The sequence below is a fragment of the Oratosquilla oratoria genome, chromosome 41, assembly GCF_046742065.1.
Source record: "Oratosquilla oratoria isolate Oo_2021 chromosome 41, ASM4674206v1, whole genome shotgun sequence".
Classification (NCBI taxonomy): domain Eukaryota; kingdom Metazoa; phylum Arthropoda; class Malacostraca; order Stomatopoda; family Squillidae; genus Oratosquilla; species Oratosquilla oratoria.
This window is the reverse complement of record NC_134817.1, coordinates 11,626,854-11,639,353: the sequence shown is the minus strand read 5'-3', so window position 1 is coordinate 11,639,353 and position 12,500 is coordinate 11,626,854. Positions and strand designations below refer to the sequence as shown.

Sequence of the window (12,500 nt, the reverse complement as noted above, 5' to 3'; positions counted from 1 at the left end):
AAATCATTCCCACCCATTCCATATATATATATATATATATATATATATATATATATATATATATATATATACAGTATATATATATATATATATATATATATATATATTTATACATATCCATATACATGCAATAAAAACACTAGGAACGTGTGTTTTATAAATGAAAGGTAACCACTTTAGAAAATAAACAAACGGAGCAGAGCGCTTTCGTATATTACATCTTCAGTGTAAATATAATATACGAAAGCGTTCTGCTCCGTTTGTTTATTTTCTAAAGTGGTTACCTTGCATATATATATATATATATATATATATATATATATATATATATATAGATATATATATAGATAGATATATATATATGAGTATGTAAGTGAAGTAAATATTAAGTGAGTAAATATTCTTCAAATAAGCCTATAAATTCAGTAACCCATGCGGAGGGTATAGAGAAAATTATATACTATTTACGTAGTAATTCTTATTATCTACACCAAAATGCATATAAAGAGGTAGACAAAGTTAGTGACAATATATTAACGTTAACAGATTCATGGTTGCCATGGTAACTACAGTAAACAATTTTCCACAGCACGAAGAGTGATGAGGAGTGGAAGGAGGTGACCACCTACATGTTGACCTGAGTGAGACTCTTCATGCTGTTGTAGCGTTGTACCATGGTTTGGTGACAACCGTAAGCGGTCAGTTTGATAAACAGCTCTCCCAGAATGATGTTGTATACGGTGTGACGTTCGAAAGGTGCAAAGTACAGCCTGGAACAGAAGTGTGGTGGTCAGTGGACAACCCACAAGTGATTTTTTTTTTTTTTTTTTTTTTTTAAGGTTTGCAGGGCCGTCACCTGTCCATATAAGTTTTATAGGAACTCCTAAACGGCGCCAAGGTTTGGCCCTTTTCCGTCGAAAACATAACTTGTATAGACTTCCGCTAGGCTAGAAATAGCCACATCGTGTCATTCGGCGTCATTCTGGTAGATAGTTGGCTAAATTATAAATTAATCTATCTTTGTGTATGTTTAAGACAGATTGAACATTTTTAGAAGCTCTGCCAAGGGATTCGAACCCTGATCTATGCGTGCATAATCACGAAGTCAAGACGCTATGCGTGATTATGCACGCATAGGTCAGGGTTCGAATCCCTTGGCAGAGCTTCTAAATTTGTTTAATCTATCCTTCCCTATTATGACAGGCTGATAAATATCTATTCAATAGTTTTTGTTGAGTAAAAGGCCTGTAATTTCACTAAATAACAGTTATATTATTATATTAATTTGAATAAAACGAGATAAATTGATAAGTAAATTCGATCAAGGCAATGAGAACTTACTTGAAGTTGTCCTCGCCAGCTCGACCATGGTCAAGAGCGACCTGCCACACGTTGTAAGGTCCACCAAGTTCGATGGTGCCCAGAACAACGATGGTGGTCATCCCGCCTAGTACCACCGCGATTTGCACCATGTCAGTCCACACCACGGCTCTCAGGCCACCCTGGAACATAAGAACATAAGAATGGAGGAGACTGTAAGAGACCCTAAGGCCTACACTAGGCAGTTCTATGTCCACTACCACCTGTCATCCCTTTCCATAAAGTTATCTAATCTTTCCTTAACAAGCATTTGTTTCAGTGCTCACTACATGGTTACTAAGTCTATTCAACTCGTTAATCACTCTCTTGGTAAACCAGTTCTTGCCTACTTCATTCTTAATCATAAACACAATATTTTTATCTCTTTTTCACAAGATTTGTATCCCTTTTTTTCAGTCCTACTCGTACGGGTCTCCTTATCCTTAGGTGGATTTCTTAATCGCCTGCGGGAGGCTACAAGAGCGAATACATTTCTAGAAAATGTAGTCCTGGACAGAGTATCTAGAACTTAGGAACCTGAGAATATGTAAAGATATTTGTCTTTCATAATACTGCAGAGTCTTTCCAGGAGAAATTACGGAAACGATACTCTTTACGAATCAAGCATGCTCCTTACTACACCACCACGCTCCCTTCGTCCACCGCGAGAGGTACTGGACAACACCGGTTCATCACACAACCCTTCACGAACACTCCACCTCATCCTAACCCTTGACGACTTCGAGGAGGACTCACCAGGGCCGTGTAGACAGTCCCTACGAGGGCGATGCAGGCGATGGATGCCCAGACGGGGAACTTGGTGACGGAGGCCAGGGCGACGGCAGGGGCGTAGACGACCACAGCCAGGGACAGGAGCATCTGTATGACGAAGGTACCTCCTCCCAGCCACCGCAGCGCCCTCGAGCCGAACCGAAGTTCGAGGTACTGCAACAGAAGGGTAACGGGTCAGGAGTGTTTTGTATATCGAAAAGAGAAACATAAGAACAGAAGAATGGAGGGTAATGCAAGAGACCCTAAGGCCTACACTAAGAAGTTCCATGTCCCTTACCACCTGCCATCCCAAGCCATAAAGTTATCTTATCTTTTCTTAAAACAACTAATTATTTCAGTGCCGACTACATGGGTTCTAAGAGTCTTGAAGATTATTCTGAAAGGAATACATGTGTTTGTCGGTGATGAGAAGGCTGCAGGGCGTAAAGGTGGGGGGTGGATACGTAACAGAGTAATGTGGGGTTTAGTAATAAGTGTGTACAGCAATAACACCTAAGGGGGCCCATGACCATCCTAGGGGGCAACTGACCCCCTCTCCCCTAAAGTGGTGCACCAGACTGATAACTAGTGTGGGTTAGTAGATGAAAAAAAAAAGATAATAGTAATAATGATAATAATAATAAATTAAATAAATGAAATAAAATAAACAAATAGAATAAATAAATAAAAAATAAATAAATAAAATAAATAAATAAAATAAATAAATGAATAAATATACAAACAAATAAATGAATAAATAAATAAATAAAGTAGTCCTCTTAAGGAGGCCAACGAACAGCAACCCATAAAGAAAACGGCCCGAGTTCCCTTGGTATATAGTATAATATGAAAATGTAGTTAATGCTTAAATCACCAGTCGAGATGGTTAGTTAAACCTCATAGTGATTCCATTAACTGACTAAAACCTTCTGGCGGCAACCAGAATAAACACAATAACGAATAAGTTTCAAACACCTTTTTCTATCCTCTACGACTATCATTGAATACGATTTCTCCTGATGTCCGTGCACTGAGGGCAAAGGTGCCATTTTCGTCCGCAGGTACACGTCCCTTCACCTTATTATAAGTAAGAAATCTGAGATATCTTTAATGAAAATAGTAATGATGCTAATAATGATAATAGTAATAATGATGATAATAATAATAATAATGATGATAATAATAATACTAATGATAATGATAATAATGATAATGATAATAATAATAATAATAATAATAATAATAATAATAATGATAATAATGATAATATTAATATTAATTTTTATATAAATAATAATGGTAATGATAATAGTAATAAAAACAATAATAATATTAATAATAATAATAATAACAACAATAATAATAATAATAATAATAATAATAATAATAATAATAATAATAATAATAATACATACATATACCAAAGGCTCTTTTCCCCCTTACAAGGGAGGTAGCCAAAAAACAAAGGCATAAAAACCACTCCCACCCATTCCATCCCCGCACACTCCACCCCCATCCATGACAGTAATGATAAAGATAACATTAACAACAATAATATAATAACAACAACAATGATAATAATACCGTGCAACATTGCACAACTCTCAATGTGACAAAGACTCATCTAGCCCATTTGGGCAAGTGAAACGCGGGTCCCGATCTACTGAAGTATCGTTCAGACCGGGGACCACTCCGTCATTTGATATGGTTTAACGTCACAAACTCCTCCCATCGTAGCGCGGAATTTAAGGAACCATACCATTGCTTCAACTTCGCCGGTGGCAGGATTCGAACCACCATCCCCACAACCTTTGCTGCAAGTAACGACGCCCTAACCCGCTCAAGGGGTTTGATGATGACGCCTTTTTTTTTTTTTTTTTTCCCTCGAGACACCATGACTCCTGACTTCCCTCTAACGGTTTCTTCCCAAACCAACGTTTGTATTTTTTGGGGTCGTCTTCCTGACACACACACACACACACACACACACACACACACACACACACACACACACACACACGCACGCACACACACACATGCACGCACGCACACACGCACACACACACGCATACAAACACACACAAAACTCGTGGCGCAGTTGGTAGAATTCCCGGCTGCCACACGGCGGTTCGGGTTCAAATTCCGCCAAGGGCTGAAATAATTTCAGTACCGCTGAGCTGCGAGTTGTTACTCCAACTCTCTTCGGCGGGGAGTTGGGTGTGTGTGTGTGCGTGTAACGTCACAGCATTACCCATAGATCGGTCATATATGAGCTCTGAGCTCTCTTACGGGGGGGAAATATTTGTTGATCACGAGTCCAACACGTGATCCTAGACCATGGCGAATCACACACACATACATACACACACGCACACACGGAAGACACTATCCCACTTCATAAAGTTCAGAAACCGTTCTATGCAAACACCAAAACGTGTCTACAGTCTCCAACCTACAAACTACATAGTCACCTACGTACACAGGTATGCGCGCGCGCGCGCGCGCACACACACACACACACATACACACACAAAATAATTTCAGTATCGCTGCGCTGAGAGTCGTAACTCTAACTCTCGTGGGCGGGGGTTTGGGTGTGTGTGTGCGTGTAAGGTCGCAGCATTACCAATAGATCGGTCATATATGAGCTCTGAGCTCTCATCCGGGAGGGTAATAACCGTCGATCATGATTCCAACACGTGATCCAAGGCCATGGTGAATCACACACACACACACACACGAATATATATACATACACATACATACACACACACAAATACATGCATATACAGACACACACACGGGATTCCTGTCAGGATCTCTTGCGGAACCTCTGGCAAGACTCCTCCAGAGAAAGAGAGAGAGAACGGAGTGGAGTCTCGACAGACCGAATCCGAAAACTTCTCTTCAATTTTTATAAGAACAAGAAGAAAAGATAAAAAACAAGAACAAGAACAACATGTTGCTTTGAGTCCAATAGCAGACTGCACCACAATAAAAAGGAAGCCTCTTTGGTGGCGGCGGCGGCAGGAAGGACCCCGAAGAAAGAAGGACGGACGGACCTTTGCGCAGGAGACCGACCAACGGTGATGGCAATGAACAGACTTGATTGGACGATATGATGCAGGAGGCGAACAAGGTTTTCTCTGTCAGTGATAAACCAGTGACCGCGGCGGCGTACTTCGGGAATTTTCTTCCCGGCCGGAGGACTTCATTCAGCCGAGGGAGAGGCCTCCTTCTTGGTCTCCCTCCCTCCTTTCTCCTTCCTTCTATTTCACCTGTGACAACCCACCAACGGCTTCTTGGTCACCCTCCTCCTCCCTCTCCTCCTCCTCGGTCTCCCTCCTGCTCCTTGACTTCTTCACCTTGAGTGACAACCCACCCACCTTCTCGGTCACCCGCCCCGCCTTCTCGGTTCCCCGCCTCCGCCCTCTCGGTCACCCTACCTAACAGCTCCCCAAGGTGGAGGTGGCGATCACACGTCCCCTCCACGTGCGCAGCAGCAGCAGCAGCAGCAGTAAGGTCTTCAGCGAGATCGCTTCCACCGCTTCGTCCACCTTCGAAGAAACGGCTTCAACGGGTTCCATGGAGAATAGCAATGACCCCGCGGCCCTCTCCGCTCGTTGTAGCAGGGCGCCATCATCAAATGGCTGATGGCGAGAGGCTCCCCTTCCAACATCTCGCGGAGGAATTCCTCCACATCGGCTTCCCACACCCACTCCGGGGCAGCCTCCTTGCCCCGCTGACTGATGATCTACAGCAAGGGTTCTCAACCTGGGGTTCACGAACTCCCAAGGGTTCGCTGGACGGTTTGCAGGGGTACTTATGACTCGCGAAAGATTACTTACAGATTCAAATCTGCAGAGAAAGAGAATGACTGTCATAGTCCTGCATGTGTAGTACCACTGTACATTGTTTTTTATGTTAATGCTTAACAGATGAATACCCATTTCGGTACCATTGTATATCTAATTAATCTTAATGCACTACCGTTCTATATTCTGTGTTAGGTTAATGGAGGTACGGGTCGATGGTCCGATGACCCTCACGGTGCGACCATCAAGTCAGGTATGTCGTAGCTGAGTCAGTATTTGGGGACCTTCGCTGTGGGAACGGTCTACTCGTAGAACTGAAGCTTGTTCATGCTCGACAACCGACCAAGGCTTCCAACCAACAGGAGGACTTTTTCGGGCTGCCTTCATCGACGTGTCACATTAAAGGAGTGGTCGTGTCAGCACATGTGCACGTACGTGTGATTCACCTTGGCCTTTGGATCACGTGTTGGACTCGTGATCGACAGCTATTTCCCTCCCGGAAGAGAGCTCAGAGCTCGTGTGACCGATCTATGGGTAATGCTGTGACCTTACACGCACACACACCCCCAACTGCCCACGAGAGTTGGAGTAACGACTCGAAGCGCAGCGAAACTGAAACTATTTCAGCCCTGTGTGTGTGTGTGTGTATGTGTGTGTGTGTGTGTGTGTGTGTGTGTGTGTGTGTGTGTGTGTGTGTGTGTGTGTTTGGATCACTTCTTGGACTCGAGATCGACAGCGATTACCCTCCCGGATGAGAGCTCATTGCTCATATAGGATCGATCTATGGGTAATGGTGAGATCTTACACGCACACTCACACACTCAACACCCCGCCAACTAGAGTTGGAGTAACGATACTGAAATAATATCATCCCTGGGCGGGACTCGAACTCGGACCGTAGGAGTAACATTTGCAACCGCTACCACTGCGCCGTGTATTTTTTTATGGGTGAATGTGTTCACGTGTTCATACTAATTGTGTGTGTCTGTGTTCACGTGTTAGCGTCGTGTGCGTGTGTTTACGTGTTAGCGTCGTGTGTGTGTGTTTGCGTGTGTGTTTTTCGTGTGCGTGTTTATGTATTCACCTGTTAGCGTCATTTATGTGTGTGTGTGTGTGTGTGTTCACGTGTTCGCGTTATTTGTGTGTGTGTGTGTGTGTGTGTGTGTGTGTGTGTGTGTGTGTGTGTGTTCACGTGATTTGTGTGTGTGTGTGCGCGTGTGCTCATGTGTTCGCGTTATATGTGAGTGTGTGTGTGTGTGTGTACAACAAACAAACGCAAGTAAAAGAAATGCAAAAAGAACTGGTGAATGGAGTTGAAAACACAAAAACAATTGAAAACAGTTAATCGTAAACAAACTCACACAAGTAAAATAAAAATCGACGGAGTTTTTTTTCATTCAACGAACTGAGGTTCCGGACGTAACCGGACCTAATAATTCCCGGAAGACATTCCAGTTCGTTCCAGGATGGCGGCGGGGATCCTGTTTCACCAGAACACAGAACACAGAACACAGAAATTCAGGATATCCACTCCCAGCACCAGAAACCCCTTTCTATATTCTATTCTTTGTGATCATATCATCTTACGTTGGACATTTTTGTAAGTGAATGGGATTATAGAATAGATGCATGGCACATGACGAGAATACACACACACACACACACACACACATACACACACACACACACACACACACACACACACACACACACACACACACACATACACACAATTTCTTGATAGAGAGGACTTACTAAATTGGGATAAGAGAAATACAAGGGGACATAAAAAGAAACTCAAAAAGGACAGCTATAGAAGAGACCTGAAAAAAAAAGTTTTCCACACAGAGTGGTAGATCTCTGGAACAAACTGAACAAAGCGATAGTGTGCGCAAAAACTATACACGAATTTAAGAGCAAACTAGACACTACGAGATACAAAGACAGGACACCACGAGCATAGCTCCCCTTCCCATAAGATCCATATGATACAACTAGGTAAATGCACATGCGCGTGCACACACACACACACACACACACACACACACACATACAGTGTACAAAACGTATATATCATCAAACTATGAGGTTAGAATAAAAGAGAAATTGATGAGTAATTGTCTGTCTTTCCCAATTTCCCGCTGAATACCCGTCGCCCCAGCAACTTTCCCATGATTGGACGGTGGGAGTGACAATGTTGGAAGTGATAAGTGTATTGAGGGTAATGGTGTTGGTGTTAACAATGATGGCCATAGTAGTGACAGTGGTAGTGGCGATGTTGGTGGTGGAAATAATGATGGTGGTTGTGGGTAATGGTGCTGGTGGTGACAATGATGGTGACGGTGGTGGAAATAATGATGGTGGTATGGGAAATGGTGTCGGTGGTGACAATGATGGTTGTGATGGTGATAACATACGAACATAAGAATGAATGAGACGGCAAGAGACCATAAGGCCTACACTGGGCAGTTCCACGTCTATTACCACCTGTCATCTCCATCCATAAATTTGTCTAACCGTTTCTTAAAACAGCCAATAGTTTCAGCGCCCACTACATGGTTACTAAGTCTATTTCATTCATTGAACACCGTATTAGTAAACCAATTTTTACCTATTTCTTTCTTAAGTCTACATGTGTCAATTTTAAATCCATTACTGCGATTCCTACCCTATTGTGTTAATAATATGGCCTTGTTTGCGTCACCCTTGTCAAGTCCTTTGATCCACTTGAACATCTCTATTAGACGGTGGTGACAGTGATAGTAGTGGGTGTGATGATGGTGTGACGGGGGTGGGGGTGACGATGGTGGACGTCATAACGGTGTTGAGGGTAATTGTGTTGGTGATGATGATGGGAGTGGTGATGATGATGATGATAGTGGTGATGATGATGATGATGATGATGATGATGATGATGATGATGATGATGATGATGATGATGATGATGATGATGATGATGATGATGATGATGATGATGATGATGATGATGATGATGATGATGATGATGATGATGATGATGATGATGATGATGATGATGATGATGATGATGATGACGACGACGACGACGATGATGATGATGATGATGCTGGGAGTATGTGTGTGTGTGTGTGTGTGTGTGTGTGTGTGTGTGTGTGTGTGTGTGTGTGTGTGTGTGTGTGTGTGTGTGTGTGTGTGTGTGTGTGTGTGTGTGTGTGTGTGTGTGTGTGTGTTTAGGGAGGCGTTAGACACCACACTTTGCCTGGGCACTTGTTTATCAGTCAGAGGAAAAATCCTGACAGACTCATATTTCGTGACACTCGACTGAGCCAAAGTGACAAAGAACTCCTTTCGGTGGGAAAGGTCAGGTCACGGGAAAAGGTCATCAGGGGGATAAGGTCAAGAGCACCGAGTACTCTTTGATGTTTCACCGCCAGATTAAGTTAGGTTAAGATAGGTTAGGATAGGTTAGGTTTGGTTAAGTTAGAGTAGGTTAGGTGGTTAGCGTAGATTAGTGTAGATTAGGTACAATTTGGTTTGGTTAGGTTAGGTTAGGTTAATTTAGGTATGTTGGATTAGGTTAGGTTACATTTGGTAAGGTTGAATTGGTCTTAGTTTAGGTTAGATCGTTAATTTGGGTTAGTTTAGGCTAGTTTGGGTTAGTTTGGGTTAATCTAGGTTACCTTAGTTTAGATTTGGTTTAGTTCGGTAGTGCTGGGTTGGGTTAGGATTAGTTTAATTAAGGTTAGGCTCAGTTAGATTAGGTTAGGTTAAGTTCGAGTGACTTTCTAGGAGTGGGCACCCGCATGGCGCTCCCAGTAATAGCTTCTATGGAGGGAGCTTCAAGTATGATGACGTCACAGTGAAGTCCCACTTGGGAAAGGACGACTACCCTTGGAGAGACTGCATTTTTTTTTTCTTTTTTTTCTTTTTTTTTTGGTGGGAGGGTTAGGTTGATTCTTCGATTCTTCTTGCAAAGAGTACAAAATTCATGACATCATTTTCTATTTGTTTACCTATTTTTTACAGAAAAGTTTGCAGGAGTGGTGTGGCAGGTTTGAGCCTCAAGGAGGGCGGTGACATTTTGTGACGTCATAACGTTGTAATATGACGTCACAACTGCATAATGGCCAGAGGAGATCTGAGACAATCCTTGGAGATAACAGGAGACGTTATTGTATGTAGGTCATAAGGTGTGGTCTTCCCTCAGACCGACGGAGACGGTCTGTTGATCTCAGACCAGGTGTGTGTGTGTGTGTGTGTGTGTGTGTGTGTGTGTGTGTGTGTGTGTGTGTGTGTGTGTGTGTGTGTGTGTGTGTGTGTGTTTTTTTGTGTGTGTCTATAACCCCCCCCTCCACCCGATACATCCAGGAAATAAAGTTTATGTATAAAGCGGGCCCTATACGATCAACATTATTGCGCAATATTTCGTATTGTACAATATTATTGGCGGTATAGGAATGGTATTGAAGAGTGGCGCAATATATTGAAGACATCAAGTGCACGGGTCAAACACGTGTGTCTCTTCAATACTATCATTGCATCGTCACTAATATTGTACAATACGAAGTATTGCGCAATACTGTAATATTGATTATGTAGGGCCCGCTTAATGTTAGAAACAGAGAGAGAGAGAGAGAGAGAGAGAGAGAGAGAGAGAGAGAGAGAGAGAGAGAGAGAGAGAGAGAGAGAGAGAGAGAGAGAGAGAGAGAGAGAGAGAGAGAGAGAGAGAGAAAGTAAACGTTTTGGGAGAAGACGTTTTGAGCTTGAAACGGTTCGCGGCGAGGCAGCAGCCCCCATCCAACGAAGGCGGGGTTCTCAGCTTCGCGTAAGACAAAGATGTCAACAACAAACCATCACACTTTGTTCCCGCAACAAGATGACGATTTTATCAACCAAAGGGGCGGATCTTGGATTGAAGGTGGGGGGGGGGGTGAGCTAGAAGAAGAAGAACAACAGTAACAACAACAACAACAACTGCAATGAAGCATACAGCATGAAGCATGGTCTCCCTTATGAGGGAGGTGACCAACAATACTAACAATACCAACAATAATAACGATAATGATAATGATAATATTAACAACACTGATAACAATAATAATACTAATAATAAGTGATGATGATAATGATGATGATAATGATGATGATAATGATGATGATAATGATGATGATAACGATGATGATAATGATGATGATAATGATGATGATAATGATGATGATAATGATAATGATGATGATAATGATTATGATAATGATAATAACAATAATGATAATAAGAAAATACTAATAACAATAAAAATAATAATAATGATAATAATAATAACAATAGTAATAACAACAACAACAACAACAATCACTAACTCTACAAAGGTGATAATCACGTTGGATGGAAAGACAGTCTCTCTTTGTGAAGGATCAAAGCTTTAATACTTAATCTACAAAGAAAATGTTAACATAAATTCAGTCAATCAGGATTGGTATAAATCCTGACTCGACCAATCATGAGGGACATAGACCCTGATTGGGTAAAAAGAAAAAGGTCTTAAACTATGATTAGTGAGTGGGGATGGGGTCACAATCATTATTTCTAAACAAATTATAATCACAACTGACCAAGAATATTAACTTAAGTTTTAACTCTTAGGCCCTGTACACACTAGCGGTTAGATCCGCCGAGGTTCAGTTACAATGCAAGTCAATGGAGGCATTCACATACACACATCTCGTAGTTCTTCCTTATTATGCGATACCGCCGCGGTTTCCGTGCGGTTCAAACCGCTAGTGTGAACAGGGACATAATGCCACCACTTTCACCCCTCATCACTTTAGACCTTGGTGTAAATTGACAAGCCAAGTGTATAAAATTTGGAAGAAAATAGAAAATAATACATATTCACCCCCATTGAGAAAGAAATTGAAAGTGAAAAAAGAAATACAAGACAATATAAGGGAACAGTAAACATAAATAAACCAGTAATTACGGAGAGACACGGGAACTGAAAGAGACGAGGTCAAAGGAGGTGACAGGAGGATCATACCGACAGGAGACCTTTTGGTCCATAACTAGGTCGGATACGAAAAAAATATATATATACATGACAAAAATAAATAGATAAAATAAAAAATATATAATAATATAAATAATAATAAATAAAATAAATAATACATAGGTATAGTTAAATGACAAACAAACAGGTAAATAGTAAATAATAATAAACTGACAAGTCAAATAATAATAAATGGAAACCAAGCAAATAATAAATAAACAGACAAACAATAACAAACAAATAATCAAATAATACAAAATAAATGCCAAAAGTTTGAAGTGATGGGGGTGAAACTTAAAGTTAAACCAACTCGACACTCACCTGATAGACTGAGACGAGTTTGAGTCTGTAGAAGATGGGGACGAATGTGAGGGACACGATGGGTAGGGCCAATTGTCCCCCCATGATGACCCACCACTGGACCCCATAGTAGAAGGCCTCGGTGGGACCAGCTGCGGCAGAGCGAGGGCGTGGTTAGTTAACTTGGAAACAAACGGTCCTACTCGCCTTGAAATGACCTTATTTGTGT

At 41.7% G+C, this 12,500-nt stretch overlaps 1 protein-coding gene across 1 annotated transcript in view; it reads right to left on the bottom strand.

Annotated features, from left to right (window-relative positions):
- Positions 1-12,500, bottom strand: part of LOC143020961 (sodium-coupled monocarboxylate transporter 1-like) — a 24,776-nt gene that overhangs the window by 10,074 nt on the left and 2,202 nt on the right. The window contains exons 2-5 of the mRNA XM_076177997.1: positions 12,293-12,423; positions 2,116-2,304; positions 1,342-1,502; positions 630-770 (exon numbers count right to left, since the gene is read on the bottom strand). Coding sequence (XP_076034112.1) covers positions 630-770; positions 1,342-1,502; positions 2,116-2,304; positions 12,293-12,423 — 622 coding nt within the window. The remainder of the gene's footprint in view (positions 1-629; positions 771-1,341; positions 1,503-2,115; positions 2,305-12,292; positions 12,424-12,500) is intronic.